The sequence below is a fragment of the Anas acuta genome, chromosome 6, assembly GCF_963932015.1.
Source record: "Anas acuta chromosome 6, bAnaAcu1.1, whole genome shotgun sequence".
In the NCBI taxonomy this organism is placed as follows: domain Eukaryota; kingdom Metazoa; phylum Chordata; class Aves; order Anseriformes; family Anatidae; genus Anas; species Anas acuta.
This window is the reverse complement of record NC_088984.1, coordinates 6,761,577-6,777,372: the sequence shown is the minus strand read 5'-3', so window position 1 is coordinate 6,777,372 and position 15,796 is coordinate 6,761,577. Positions and strand designations below refer to the sequence as shown.

Below are 15,796 nucleotides of genomic sequence, written 5' to 3'. Positions count from 1 at the left end.
TCACACAGAGGGCAGAGGAGACCAAAACCATCAAGACCTGGCTGAGCCATGGAGAACAGGTCCATCTGCTGGCTAACCAACAGCATGGTCAGGCACAAGCACCAGAGCTCCCTTTACAGTCTTCAGCCAAATATCTGCCACGACCCCAAAAAGCAGTGCCCACACCGGGCAGAGGGACCCTTCCTCAGAGCTCTGCGAGCACGAGGCTGGTCAGGGTGCTCCCGCTACCCCCTCCCCACCAAACCAAGTGTGACAAAACCACCCACCCTTTTCCACCAAACCTGGCTGCCATCAGGCAGGGAAACGGTCTCGGCACATGTGCTGGCCAGATGCTGACTTGAGAGGACTCGAAGGCACGGTTGCATTTTGCAGAACCACAAAAAAACACCGCATGCAGCATGGCCCAGAAGGGGGGATGGGGGTGACACCAGCTCCTCTCCGCTCGTACAACTGGGACCAGTGAGGATGAAAGCCAAACTCCCAGTGTCACTTGTTGGGCCCGGCATTTTACAACACCCCCAGGGCAAAAGCTAAACAGGCCCAAATTTGTGTGTGATGCAGCAGGCAAGAAAACATGCTCTATTAATAGAGGGGAGTGGGGAAGGGGGGGGGGGGGGAAGATGACAGTTTTCTGGCATCCCATTTAATTTATTCCAACTTTATGCAGCTCAGCTTTTCCAAAAGAGAAAAGAAAAACAAAAGAAAACTTCCTGACTCCTAAACAAAACAAAAAGTACAAACTGCAGCTGAGAGCCAGCATGCACAAGGTTTACATGAAAAAGCAGAACACCCTTGGCTGTTAACAGAAAACAGGTAGCATCATTTTTACAGTTACTTGGCTTTGCATGCAGGTGCGTTCCTCCCCTCATACGTTCTTGCTCCCTCTCACACATCTCCATCGCCTTCCCACCACAGCCCCAAGGCCCCAAGGTCTTTTCCTTTTCTCCTCCACTGATATTTCCAAACTCCCGCAAGGACACAAGGGGTTTAATAGACACAGACCATTCATGCTCTTTCCACTTCAGATGTGAAACATAGGGACAGGAAGGAAGAAAAAAAAATAGCAACAAATCCCAGTGCTCCCTTTCCTGCAAAGTTTGGGGCTTTTTGCTTTTCCTTACCCAGCTTCAAGCCCCCAGATGAGGGATATCAGCAGGAGGACTCCACTGTGGTGTTTCTCCAGAAGCTCCAAGGACAGCACAGTGACAGCACCAGCCCCTCAACCCCTCTGTTAGCAATGCCCACCCCCAGCCCTGCCCAAAGTCCTGCAAAAAGCTCTAAGACAATTTGCTTGCTTTTAATGTAAGGAGAAGGATGTTTGCAATTGCTTTGCAAAGGGTAGCCACATTAAAAAGGGGAGGAAAAAAAAAAAATAAAATCTCCTTGCTTAGGCGACGGGGAAGTTATTTATTCTCAGCGTCGGTGTGTTCTGTACAGAAAGAAATCAACAGGTGAAGTAATGGCAGAGACACATCGGTCCTCAGAGCGGCATGTCCAGTGCAAAACCTCTCAGAGTGCCTGCAATTGCTTGGCTTTAACCTATACAAACGTGCACGTGGGCAGACGGGTGCGTGTGTGTCCGGGCCTTTACAAAGCATGATATATACTGTACTTACAAAAAAAAAAAAAAGTGTGTGCTGAATAGCAAATGCTCACTCCTGTCCCAAGCGAAAATGGAGGGACAAGAGCAGCTGCTGGGAGTGCAGGTTTTAGATGAGTTTTTCCTATCTAGAAAGAAAGAAAGAGAGAAAGAGAGACACTCCCTGGCTGGTTATCCTAAATCTACACAGGCATCCTTCCACCCAGCCCCGGCAAGTTCACTTTAGCTCCCTCAGCTTAAGCCGATCCTAAGAAATACTGGGCAGCAGCCCTCCAAACCCCTCGGAAAACCAAGCGTTCAGCTCCGCAGTCACCCAGAGGCCCCATCCTCCTGGACCAGCAGGGCTGGCTGCAGCCAGGGGTGGGTTTTTGGGGGGGCTGTCTTGTTTCTATCCCCTGGTGATGCCCCCTTGGGGGACGCATCCCCATTGTGCTGGCATGTTCCAGCTGGGAAGGGGGGCTCTCCTCCTTCCCTCCCTCCCACACCGCATCCCGCGCCAGGACCAACAGGACACGAGAAGCAGTATTTACAGTCTTTGGTCTCGGGGGAGGGAGGGATGGAGGGGGGAAGTGGGATATTTTTTGTTGGTTTTTATTTTATTTTTTATTTTTTCCCCCCTCCCCTCCACGGCAAAGGGTTTTTGCCTGCGGAAGGTGCCGCAAAGCAGCAGGGAGGGCAGGGCCACGGGGCGAGGAGCAAAAAAAGACCGGTTCTCTGGCTGACGTTGGGCAAAAGACTATAGGAAAGCAGTCCCTTCTCCTTGCAACCCCCCCCCACCGCCCTTCCCCTCCCCTCGTCCCTTCCCTCCCCAGGAGCCGGGCAGCAGGAGGGCAGAACGTGGGACCCAACCCTGGTCTCTTCCAGAGCCTAAAGAGACACGCTGAAACCCATGTACAAATCCAGCACCAGGGCCACGGCGAGCAGGATCACGTCCGTCTACTGGCTCCGCAGGGCGTGTGCTCCCCGGTCCTCCTGCTCGTGGGCTGTGTAGAAGAGGTGGCACTCGGGGTCCCCACGGATGGTGGGCGCACCCTGGATCACCTTCCCGTGGATGGGGTCCACGCACCAGCACTCGCCACGCTGCCCGTTCACCGACATCTTGCACTGCAGGGAGAGGGATGGGGCAGACGTCAGCTGAGGAGATACGTGGAGAAGACCACCCCCATCACACCTCTGCGTGGTTTCTCTGGAGATTCAGCACAGATGGTTTGGATTTAAGCAAGGTTTAGGGGTGCTGTGCGAAAAGAGGGATTAAATATACTGACAAAGGGCCTCCATAAGCTTCATTTTGCCTGCAGTTGGGCTAAACATACCAGCTAGGCCCCATGGAAGCACTCAACCGTGTTTGGGAACAGGGTCCCTACCTGTCTCCATACAGAGACAGGGACCACAGTGTGCTGGACCTGGACTCTGTCCTCCAAAGCCTGCTCTAAGCAGAGCAGGCTTTGGTTTAGAGCAAAATTTCTTGCCCTAACTGCTATCACCCACCCCTTACACCAGCAGGACTGCGGGCACCTTGTACCTGCTGCTCATCCCTCCAACCCCAAGGGACACATCCCTGAACAAGTCACAGCAGGAACCAGCCCCCGCAGCAGAGGTGAATCCAGCCGGCCAGGCTCTGCATGCGCTCTGCAAAGCTGAATTCCAGCCATTTTCTGCAGCTGGACTGAGGTCAAAACACAGCCTTGTTCATGGGGATAAAAAGCAGGAAAAGAGGTAGAAAAAGGAGCCCCAGCATGAGTGCGCACCCAGGCACCCTCCATCTCATTCTAGCCCACAGGAGGTGGGAGCAGCCAGGAATGCTTTTGTTGGCATCCAATTTCCAGCAAAGAAAGAGGAGCCAACACTCAGCTCTAGAAACTAGATGGAGAAAAAACTAGGAACAGCCTCATGCTTGCCCTGTTTGCCCTCAACCAGACCAGGAGGAGAAACAGCATTTTTGTCCCTTCTTTTTTCTGCAGCTATGGTCAATGTGTAACATCTGCATGCTCCAGAAAGAGAAGGGACAGAGAAAGATTATTTCAAAGCATCCTGCTCTTTCTTAATACTAAAAAAAAGTGTTCCTGATCAAGGGTTGAAAGTAGTCTATAAAAGAAAGGCTTAGCCGTGAAAGCAGCAGGCCACCTGATCCCTCCAAGGGATCAGCTCCACATAGCCAGAAGGGGTGCTTGCATACAGGTATCTTTGATGCAGGTCAGCCCTGGACCAGCTGGTGTTTTGCTGCCAAAGAGAGCTTTCTCCTGTCTGCAGACTCTCCTGCAGCACACGATGCTCTCCTAGAGCCTGTGACTGTTCCTCACACTGCAGACATCAAACACCTGGCTCTGAATCAGGCCCCCAGAGGCTTTGTGGCACCACAGCATCTTAGAGCTGCCCCAGCCCATCTTCCAGGGCCCCTGGGACCTGCTCCCTGCCCCAGGAGCAGAGGAGGATTTCTATGCAGTGCTGAGCAGAGGGATGCCATTAGGAGCACAGCTTGGGCTCCAGCTCGTCCCACTTGCCTGCTTGAGATTGTACAAGCCATGCTTGTCGCAGTTGGGGATGTGGAGGGAATAGAGGTGCTCCAGGGGACCTCGCTCATCCGGCAGCCGCATGGTGGAGATGCGTTCCAGGACCTGATCCAGCTCCTGCTGACAAGGGGTCTGAAAAGAGCCGAGAAAACAGAAAGACAAATAACCCAATGTAATCCCAAATCTGTGTAACGAGACCGTTCACAGCATCATATCCCCAAATCTTCACGTGGCCAAGAGCCAACCCAACACCTGATTGCAGGCCTTGAAGGCACAATGGAGAAGCCTCAGAGATGCTTCCGCAGAAGCCCTGAGCCTGGGCTCCCAGCTGAGGCAGCTCTGCCTGCTTCTGATTTATGTTGGGTCTGCCCGTCCCCCCCAGCAGCAGTAACAGCATGGAGACTCTCTAAAATTATATCCCCCACCACCACTCCACAGAGCCACGTCTGTACCACAGAAATCAGCCAGTTAAGCTAAATTTGACCCAAGGGCTGCAGGAGTAAGCACAGGGAGTGCACACTGGGGAGACTGGGCCATGAACATGCCTTTTCCTTGGAGATAAAGGCTCTTAAAAGCTCCTGTCTGCCCCTGTACTCCCCGCATATAAATGCCTTGTGTTTATAGAGAAGTATTACAGACCTTTTGGGGTGGCTTTCCAGCCCTATGCCACCTAGTTGCCTTGACCTAGCTGCCCACTAGAGGGAAACCATGGCCAAGAACCGGAGGGCAGCAGGACAGGGACAGCACACAGGGCACTGTCCTGCTGCATGACAGCCCCACAACACTCTTCAGGGCCCCCCCTCAACCCATGCTGGGGCTGTCCTGCAGCAGGCAAAACCCCCCGCCATAAATCCCTGGGGGCTGCTTAGGGAAAAAGGGTGTGCAAAAGCCAGGCTGCAGGCAAAGGGCATGCTCACGCCCCTGCAGGGGCTGGTGCTGAGCCAGCAGGACCCCCCTTCTCCAGCCCTGCTGTCAGAGGGTGAAGCTGCAATGAAAATAACGCCTCCTCGCCACAACATCAAAGTTCATCAGATGGCGTGTTCAACCCCAGCTTCAGGCCAAAACAAACGTTTGCTTTTCTTTCTTTTTTTTTTTCCCCTCTCTTTTTCTCTCCCTTTCTTTAAAAGGCAGCTGCAAATGTCACTTTTGCGTTCAGCATCTCCCCCTGAGAGCCTGTTAGGCCCCCGTGCCCCCACTACCCCCCTCACACGCTCCCTCCTCTCACCCTGGCCGTCAGCACCCGCGACTTCTTCGAGTCCTCGTGGTTGTGATGGGGCTTGCCCACTTTGCCCATCTGCCGCTGCTGCTCATTCACCTTCTCCCTCATAACCGCCAGCTCCTTCATGCCCGTTTTCATGGGTTTCCTGCCCCCAGCTCCGCTCAGGATCCCTGGGGTGCCATCCACATGATTCTCAGCAAGGATGCTCTCGGACCGGTCATCGCCATTGTCTGCAAGAGAGAGGGCAGAGAAGGAAAGGGTCAAGCTCAGCCAGGCACTCTCTCACATGTTCGTCCCATCCTGGATCGCTTTCAAGCATGGACAGTTACCAAGCCATAAAATCTTTGCATGCAAAAATTTTAAATTGCATTAGCCCTTTCATCTGGAAGGTGAGAATAGATCCTTTCATTCTGGAGTTATTACCACACGAAAAGACAGTTTAGAGATCAGGGGAAATCGCTGCTGCTGGAGAAGTTCTTTCTGGTTTTTCTTTGACCTTCTAAATTACTTCCCGAAGAATGTAATTTTCCCATCAGAAGTCCAGTTGAGTTAGTGATGCCAAGTGTACTTCAGCTCCAAAACTTAAAAACCACAGTGATTAGTAACAATACCTTGAGTCCATCTATCATCCCCCAGAGTATCTCCAGGAATACTTGCTCAATATTAATGTGCTAAAATAAATTCTCAGGACTGCTTTCAAAAATACCTTTCCTCTTCTTTTTTTTTTTTTTATGGCCACCCTAATTTCCCTCCAAGATCCTGCCATTTCAGTGATTGTCCTTGCCGTATCGCCTTTCACATTGTCATATGGTGCATTACTCACCCAGCTGCAAGCACGCAGCCTACCTACTTCTGTGTTTGGCCACTTCCCATTGTAGAACAACCCCACATGTCCTGGGCCTGACTCTGTCACTGCTGCAAGCCACAAGACCCCTACCTAATTCAGCCATTTCAAATCTCTTAGCAGAAAAGCTGGATAAACGCCAGGCTTTTCCCACCTCCTCCGTTCCCTGCTTTGTGCATTTTCCCAGTTTGCTGGGCACTGTTTCTGTAGGTGATCCTTGCCAAAGCAGGACACAACAACAGCAGTGCTGCAGTCCCTTTGGACTTCGCAGTGGAGGCAGATCTCAAATCCTCCCATTTGCTCCAGCAGGTGACAGCTCGGTCTCCTCCTTGGTGGCTGGCAGCACCCGTGGTCTGACCTGGCTGAGATACGGAGAAACCTGAGCAACCACATCTAACACTGAAGCTGGATTTAACACTTGAGCTAGCCCTGCTCTGAGCAGGGGCTTGGACCAAGACTTCCAGAGGTCCTTTTCAGCCCAAATCACGATTCAACATATGCATGTACAACACCCTTCTCATTACAACCCAAGCTAATGTGTCTACACACAGCTCTTCAGCAGTTCAATTGGTACGATGGCAGTGACAGACCAGGCCCTTCTGGTCCTACAGTGGTGACAAGCATGAAGTTTCATAGCATACCAAGGAGAACTGTAGCACCCAGCCTCCAAGCATCAGCAACACAGTCCAGACTGTCTGACACCTCTGATTTCAGCTTTCCAGCACCCCAGACACTTGTACAAAGTCACATTAAACTGTGAATGACAGGGTACACAATACTTTAGTTCATGTAACAAGGCTTAATTTATGGTCCTGCCCTGCTTTTTGGAAGACCAAGCAGGCAGAGCACTTAAAAAGTTTAACATTTCCTTCCTTTTAGGAGCTGCATCATGTTTTGACAGGACATAACTGTACCATCTTGACACAGAGTGGAAAATCATAATAGGAAGTGTTTTATTTCTGCCACAGCTTCCCAAGCTCTTTTCTGCAGGTGTTATGACCCCAGGGTCCCACAGGGGAAATTGCAAGGAGAGTTTTGTCTACAATTACTCAGTAAATGTGCAGCTGCCTACAGACTGATGGCAGAAGAACAGCCCAAGAAGGCTGGATGACAGACCAACCCCAACGTCCCATCCACAACAGACCACCAGAAGCTGCTTGGGGACAAGTGTCAGAAGGACACTTCCCAATCTGTGCTGGAGAGCAGCAGCAACAGCCCTTCTGTGCTGGAGCCTGCATCTGATCCACAGGATTTAAAAGCCACCAGTGGACCTATCCTCCATGGATTTGTCCAATATCCTTTTGAACTTCCTCCCAGTTTTGGCCCCAGATCTCCCAGTACTGGGATCGTCTCACTTCCCAGAAATACTAAATGTGTTTGGTTTGCAGGTTTTTAGCTGCTTAGGTAGTGACTGAAAAGCAAACATGGGGCAAAACCAATCTGGCAAAGTCCACGACTTTCCTCAATACCGGTTCCAGACAAGAATTTGGATGAGGCTTGATAGCCAGATGGGCGAGCTCAAAGTCTGGGCTGCTGCCTGGCGATTGCTGCCTTGGCTATCATCCGAGGAGCTGGGCAAGGAACATTTTGAGCAAGAATCTTCTGTTTATCCACCAGTCTCCCCATTAATTAGAAACACATAGCGAGAAGAGAAGGCCATGAGGCCGCCCTGCAGACAGGATCAAATGAAAAAGCACCGTGCAGAAGATGGGCAAGGCCTGCCAGGCGCTGACTCGCAACCAGCTGCTTAGGAGGTTTTCAGCCTCTCAGTGTCTTTTGTCCTCTCCTGGGTGACCCCACGAAGTGACCAACACCATGAGGAGAGCAGTAGCAAGGCAGTTTTTTGGACACATCGCAGTCCCCTGCTCCATTCAGAAATCTGCTGGTGCACAGTGACCGAGGAGCAGCGTGCTGAACGCAGTGCCTTCCCTGATCAGCTCTCGCTCCTTTCTCCCTCCAACTAAAATATATAGACATCTGCCCAAATAAGCACTGCTCTAGTAAATCAAGGCAAGCTGGTAAGCCTCTTGTCGGCTGATTCATTCACAAAACCTGCTTCTGATAATATTTTCGCTCATTTTTCTCACTTTCCAATGCTAACAAATGTCAGCCCAAAGAAAACCCCTGATGGGAGCAGAGCGTGCAAGCCCATGTGCACGAACACACCCAGGGACGGGAGAGGTTGGTCTTGGCTCCTCGGGCACCCTCACAGGAACAAACCTGGAGCCGAGGCCAGAAAGGTCCAGCTGCTATCAACTGCAAGTTTTCCTCCATGCCGCTGAGACGGCTTGATCCACCTTGGGCAGACTCCAGGGCCCCAGCACAGCTTTTCCCCCCTCTCAAAGCCTGCGCTGCTCCTTAAGAGGAGTCCTCCTGGGCTGAGGCTTTCAGAGATGGCACTTTTTGATTTTGATTTAGGCCCCGTTTTGTCCTCCCCGTTTGTTTAACTTCACGCAAGCCAACAACCAGGACATCCCCCCCTTCCCAGCAGCTGGGGAAGGGGACAGGACAGGAGGCTGGGCCCACCATTCCTTCATGAAACGAGGCCTAGCTTGGGTAGACATTTGGTAGGCCTCATTTCAAAGCGCTAAGAGTCCAGGGCCTTTCAGCCATGGCAAGAGCAGAGACATTGAGCCTCGAGGTTGGGAGAACAAAGAGCCAAACAATGCTTTTCACAGCCAAACAGCCGAGAGGAGCGAGTTGTACATGCTTGCTTATGACTATCTATGAACCAATTCAGCCACCCACCAACCCCACCGGCATGGGATGGGCAGGTCTGAGATGGCCTAAGATACACAGGCCTAATCCATTTGTCATCCTGGCAGCCGCCCTTTCGCTGACCAATTTCAATTTGCGCTAAATATATCCGTGAACAGAGCGGTGCCGAACTCCAAAACAATTATGTTTTATAGCTCTTCCATTTTCCTGTGGCATGTGGAAAACATCTCCTGTGCTATTTTGGATCAAAAGGTAGAGCACGCCACGCAGGGCGGGAGCGGCGAGGCAGGAATCAAAGCAGATAGCCCAAGTTCTCCTGAACGCCGATGCGGAGCCCATGAAACACCTCTCTCCATGCCAAGGAAATGATTTCCTTATGGCCTTTTTCAAGGAAAATTCCCATTGGCTTCAATGGGGTGAGGACTTGGCTGAGGAAGTTTATCCCAAAGGCCATCAGCTAATGTCTGTAGCAAGCCACGCAGTCTCGCCAACATTTTCAGAAGCGGCTACTAATTTCCAGCACTAAAGTTTTCAGGAATCTGGTTCAAGACCTTCAGGTACCCCCACCGAGACGGTGGAGAAACAGAGGGGCTTAAAAAGGACCTGATGGCTCCTGAGAAGAAAGGAGAAAGAAGCCCCATGCACAGAGAGGCAGCTGCCTGCTTGCTCAGAAGTTTCACATGCATTTGCTTATCCGCCCAGGGCGTTTACACAGCATCCAAGTGCTGATTGTGGTCTCAAATCCACAGAAAGTTTTGACCAAGTGGCCTTCAACACCCTGCTCGCAGCCCCCTCAGCTTCATGGCCTGGATGCTCACCAGGCTCGCATCTCCCTGCCGCAGCCATCCCTCCTTATCTGAAGACAAAGAGCTTTACGGCCCAATAATGACCCCAGAGAGGGAAGCGTTCTTCCTGGGACACAGACAGACAGACTTTAAGGAGCTCTGCTTCCCATCCCAGCTGCCAGGAGCCCAGCCCTTGTCCTGCACAGCCTGAGAGCAGACACAGCCTGTAAGCCTGACCCTTACCACGCACCACAGCCAGGGAATGAGTCGCAGGAAGGTGGGGAAGGAGCAGACAAACCCTGACTGCAGCCTCGGTGACCTCTGCTTCATCCCTCTGCAAAGCATTTCTAGGAGAGCTCTGGGCAAAGGTTCCTGTGCAATAGCTCTGGTGTGGGTGTTGTTGACCTGGAGCTCGGATACCTCAGGAAACGTTTGCCAGCAGGGATTATATCGGCGTTGCAATTTCCTTGCGGCAGGGGCTGCCAAGAACAAAGTCCCCCCCAGGCCTCTGGCCCACCCTAACCCAAAAAGGACCCAGGTTTGTCACTATCGCTGCCAGAATAAGAAGCACCGCAGTGGCTCAGCATCCAGCAGGGCTCAGCTGACAGCAGAGAGGGGGGCTTTGGGGCACCGGTGCATGGCCCAGGCCCACAAGTAACTGAGCCAGGCTGGATGTGACTCTCCAGAGGCAGAATAAACCAAGGCAGTCACTCAAATTTCACTCTTTGCATTCAAAAATAAAAAAAAAAAAAAGGACTGGAAAATGCCACAGAGGGAGTGCAAGTAATGGGCAATGTAGGAGAAGGGAGGCAGAAGGGATGGAGGGCAGAGAAGCCCTCCCACCAGACACATCCAGACCAGGTTTAACAGCCATCAGACCAAGATGGGAGGAATCCCATTTGGGGTTTGAGGAAATTCCCACTTTGTTCTACAATAGATGGCTTTACCTCCACTATAAGCTGTCCACAAAGCACCCAGAGCTCCCCTGGGGCTCTCCAAACTCCCTTTTTTTTTTTTTGCCATCCGATCTTTTCAGTCCATCTCTCGCTGAAGGGAACGCTATGTCCTGTCCAGGGCTTGCTTCACAAGCTCCTGTCCCTGCCCCAAGCCGCTGGCACCGAGGGGTGATCCAAGGGGCACCCAGTGCCTTCCTTTGGCTCAGCTGTCTCGCAGGAAATGCTTTATGCTCCTGCAAAGTGCCAGGACATTGACTCAGGGCAGCGCAGCCTCCAGCAGTCACTTAACTCTTTTCTCTGCTAGTTCTTGGTGGCTACAAGGAGCGTCCTTCCCTCCTCCATCCCTCTGGGTCCAAAGCTGGAAAAAAAAAAACCCACACCTAGTGCAGAGTGCCCTGCAGCACTGCATCACGCCCAGACTCCTCCAGCACACCGGAGCAAGCACTGAAGCGATGCTGAGACAGAACTGATCGCAAATGAAGAAGGAAGAGGGACTGAAATGTCCCTTCCCCTGGGCTTTATTTCAAATTGCCTTTTATTTTTTTTTTAAATCATGTTTGTAGACTGATTTCCCAAGGATACAGGGCTTGTGCAATAACACAGCCTGCCCCTATGTGTTTCTGCATGTGCATGCGTTTGCATGACTGCCTATTAGTCCTCCTCCACCTCCCAATATATCTACAAACACGTCAGCAAATGCCAACTAAATCTCAAACAGGAACCCGAATTCTCAAAAATAGTAAGTTTCCACCATTTCATGGAAATGTGCAGCCAGGCTGGAGAGATGAAATAGCAAGGTTTGTTTTGTTAAGCTTTCTTTCCAACTGATTCAGCTGATGGGCTACGGAGCACATCACCAGCCCACTCTGTGTGGGCCCAGCAGAGCACAAACCACTGCTGGGGAAGGTCTGCTCTGGTCCTCCTCCTGCCAAAAGCCAGCCCACAAGTGTTGTTTGTGACATCCTGCTCCCTTCCATGCCAGTCGTTTGCTTTGTGCTAAGAACGATAAGGGAAAACGCTGTTTGGGTCACTCAAAAAATGCTTTTCCAGTCCTCTCATTCACCCCATGTACACTCGCAATCTCATTTTTCTCTCCTCCACTTCTTCCCCCAAGCATGGAACTGCAGAGCTGCAATCATCATCCTCGAAGGTGCTTACAGCAGAGATGCCCGGGACTCCTAAATGCCAAGGCTGAAGAACCAGAGGGTCTCAGGTCACGGCCGATGACAGTGGCTTTGTCCCTACCTTTGCCACGCAGTGAGACACCTCGGGCAGGCTGACTTGCCCTTCTCCACCTCCATCCTGCGGTACAGGGGGAATTCACTCACTGTTTTCCCAGGATGCTGCTAAGACACCAGTCCCAAAAGTGGCAAATACCACGTTTTGATGTTTTCCAAGGCTCCTGTTCAGCAGCACATGCACGATTTCAACACGTGTGAAGGCAGCTGGCTAAGGGGAAGAAACGTTAACATGTTTGAAAGGTTTTGCTGAGTGAGGCTCTCCGAGCTCCCTGCCACCATAAAAGCATTCCCCCTTGTTAACGAGCCGTATCTCAGCCCTTTCAACACACTTCTCTGATTAGCCCTCTGCAAAGCTGCAATCTTCCCCGCAGAACCAAGTGAATTAACTCAAAAACACTTTAAGCTTCAATTAATTGCACTGCAGCTTCCCTGTTTGACCTTGACCTCGCCTGTAAAATCCCTAGGGTAGCTACTTCTTAGTCATTAGGGGCTTCTGCCTGAATGAACCGAGCTGTTAACATCACCAGGCCACATCTCTGCCTTCCATCCTCTATCACTCACACGTATCCCTGTGGTCTTCAGTGCCTCGGCCACCCTAAAAAGCCTGCACCAACTCCCATTACAAGCTCAGCCCCTAAATCCTCAGTTCCTATGAATTTCCAAAACGAAATAAGACCACAAAACCACCTCACTGACTTCCTGCAGGCTTCACTGCTGTGTTCAAATTTCTTTTGTTTTCCCAGTTTGTTAGGAAACACAGGATCAGCAGAGCCCAGTGAGGCTTTTGCTTCACATAGTCTGGACAATGTGAGCACTCCTCTCTGCAGCCTACATGATGGTGCCCCCAAGTTAATCATCATCTAAAGCGACCTCGGTTTGGCAGCAGGATGCTGCACCTCTCTTTACTGCAGGAGAAGAGCTGCTGGCAGTCACAGAAGCTTCAAGTCCTAACGAGGACAATTCCCAGGTATGAAGCTCTGCAGCTTGGCCAGAAGGAAGAAGAGATGATTTGGGGGCTTGGGAAGGAATGATGGAGTAATGATCTGGTGGACACACAATCGTGTACAACCCAAACTCACTCTGAACTTTTCTGTCTCCCTCACATTTTTGGAGAAAACGTAACATACAGGACTCCGACTTGTCCCATTTCGAGATGATTGCCTTTCCAGGTTCAGGCAGCAACAAGTAGGCACCAGTTAGCTGGAGACAGGCACCAAGGAAAGGCATGCTACCAGATCAATTGCTCAAATCTACCCACCAGGGTCTTCCAACACATGGAGCACGCCTCTTGGATAGGGTGCTTTAACCAAATACAAGGTATCCTCTTCCAAACGGAGGTGGCCAAGGGAATCTTTCGGGTCCTTCTCATCGAAGTTTGGGAGATGGTCACAAAAGCGCTCCCTCTGCAGGCAAGCAGTGCCCTCCACCTGTTCCAGCTCCTCAGGGATGGCTCAGTTCAACAGAAAGGTGTCCTCTGACCCTGTAAACCCACCCGTACCCTTTGGTGCCCACCTACAACCCCAACTAAGACCAATGGCTAGTGCACAAGCAGCTGTGGACAGCGTGCAACCAGAGGAACCTACAACATCATTCCCCTGTGTCTCCTGGGAAGGCTACACGCAGGGGTGCCAGAAATCTGACCTTCCGCTCTGCAGAAAGGTAGAAAAGCTTGAAAATCAGGAAGAAAAACAAGTGAAAAAAAAAAATACAAACCTCAAAAGGTCAGAGCAGTGCCCCACCCTGCCTGCCAGAGCCATCTCTCGTCTATCTCCGGTGCGGCTCCACTCCCTTCTCAGCCACATTGGCTTCTCTAGTTATTATGACTATTGCATGCAAATGGAATGAACTTCAGCCATTTGTATTACTAGTTTTTAAATAACATCTCACTTTTCCACAGTCAGTTTTCCAGACAGCAGCCCGGTCCAGGGCTCCCCTCACCACCCACCCAAATCTCATTGCGCATTTCCTCAAAGTCTGCCTTTTCAAAACACGCTATTATTATGGTAATTCCTTTCTACCTTCTCCTCAGAAACCCTGCCAGACCCCAGCTGCAATTACCACCAGTGTCACCTCGAGGTCTGCCGGACTTACTGTCCCCGTGCAACCCCCTGGCTGAACACCAGCTCTCCAAGCCAACCCTCCGTCGGATTTTTCCCCAGGAACCTGCATTCCCCAGAGGCAAAGCACAACTGCCTCCAAATAAAATCGGAGCACTGAACTGTAGGTGGAAAGGCAGCATCTGTCATATTTTAGTTGCAAGTCTCCTCTGCCCACCAGCAGCTCCCAGCTGTCTCAGGCACTCTCAGACGTGATCCTCCCCTCCTCGTGGGGGCCACCACAGGCTTGTCAGACCCCACAGTTAAGCCCCAGGTTGAGGTGTTCACAGATCGTGGCTTTTCCCCTCATTTGATGACCAAACACAACAACTTTGCAATTATTTCAGGTCATGTCAAAACACTTTGTTCATCTCCGATGGAGTTCCTGGAACAATATTTCACTCTGTTTGGCAGTCACTTTGCTCGATTTCCTTAACCCTTGTTTTATCCTTCTCCCAGGTAGGAACAGAGCTAAATTTTACCCTCACGGCGAAGAACACCACAAGGCAGATTGACCCTGATCTTGATCATGCATTTACCATTCACGGAAGCCAGGCGACTGCTACTCTTTAGGCATGAAGTCCTCACTGATGGGGAGCCACTGTTCAAACAAACAGGAGCTCTGCCAAAATAAAGAGCTGCCGATTTGTCCCACTGCTGAATGACACCCGGAGACATGAAGGAATTTGACAAAGGGCTCAGACTCACCGATATGCTACCCGAAGGCAGCAATTTACAGCAGATCAATTGATTGGGAATAGCAGCTGATGGCATACAACAGCCACGCTTGTTGCCTTTACGGTCCTTCATTGACTTCAAAGCCTACAGCGCACGCAGATCAATGTCATTTGGCTTTCAGAAGGGGAAGTTTCCTCCCACACAGGTGGGAGGAATAAGCACAAGGCAGCCCCGCCACATCGCTCTGCTGTGTCACTGCTCTGGTCTCCTGCCGTTGTAAGGGAAGGGGGCTGGATCTCGCTGCGTTTCCAAACGATGCTGTATTTTGGGCCACCCATGAAGCTGCCCAAGCTCCAACCTCAGGAGTACGCAGACTCCCACCGAGCAAGAGGCAGGAAGAGAGAGAGTCATAAAATTGCGGTCAAGGAAGGAAGAAAAGAAAGAGGAAGATCAGTCGGCTGCGTTCTCCAGGAGGAGGGAGGCATCCCGACGCCTAAAACGCAGACCACCACAAAACAGCAACGGAGACAAATGTGATAAAGCAGCTGGACCACCGAAAGGGAAGCTCTGACGTGCAGCAGTCAGCGTGCTGCTCACAGAGCCCCGGACGTTATCCTGCATGCATCCAGCCAGCGTGCTCAGCACCAAGCGCCCCGGCACGTTCGCCGTGCACCTGATCCTGGCAGCACCCCCCACACTGCAATCCTGCTCAGCTCCACCTCAGCCTTCCCATCAGTTGATGCTGAAAAGATCTGGCTACTGCCTGCAGGACAAGTATTCTTGGAAGATATCCCCAGACTTGTGGCCAAGAGCCCTTTTGGGGGCGAACTGTTGGTATGGGTGACCCCCCCACTGAGAGCAAGCCATCCACATCTGCATTAACACACCAAATGGGGAAAATACTGAGTTTCCACAAGAAAATGCCAGGCGATCCTCTGGCTTCAAGACAGACGGGCATTCTCCATTTACCCCAGAACGCCAGACAGCTTTGGCTAGCTTCTGCCACAGTGATGTTTAATGCCCTGTCCAAACCAACCTCGCCCATGGTCTAAGCATGGACCAGGTGAGTCGCTTCCCCCCACACAAACACCCCAAACCCCAGAGGGCTGCTCAGCAGTGGGTGCTGCTCACTGCCTTGCCTTGCAGGAA

General features: G+C 51.5%; 1 protein-coding gene across 3 annotated transcripts in view; it reads right to left on the bottom strand.

Moving 5' to 3' along the window:
* Positions 1-1,276: 1,276 nt before the first annotated feature.
* Positions 1,277-15,796, bottom strand: part of IGFBP2 (insulin like growth factor binding protein 2) — a 51,257-nt gene continuing 36,737 nt past the window's right edge. For all 3 annotated transcript variants that reach the window (XM_068687170.1, XM_068687172.1, XM_068687171.1), the window contains exons 2-4: positions 5,336-5,559; positions 4,102-4,242; positions 1,277-2,704 (exon numbers count right to left, since the gene is read on the bottom strand). In XM_068687170.1, the coding sequence (XP_068543271.1) occupies positions 2,537-2,704; positions 4,102-4,242; positions 5,336-5,559 (533 nt within the window). In that variant the 3' untranslated portion in view covers positions 1,277-2,536. The remainder of the gene's footprint in view (positions 2,705-4,101; positions 4,243-5,335; positions 5,560-15,796) is intronic.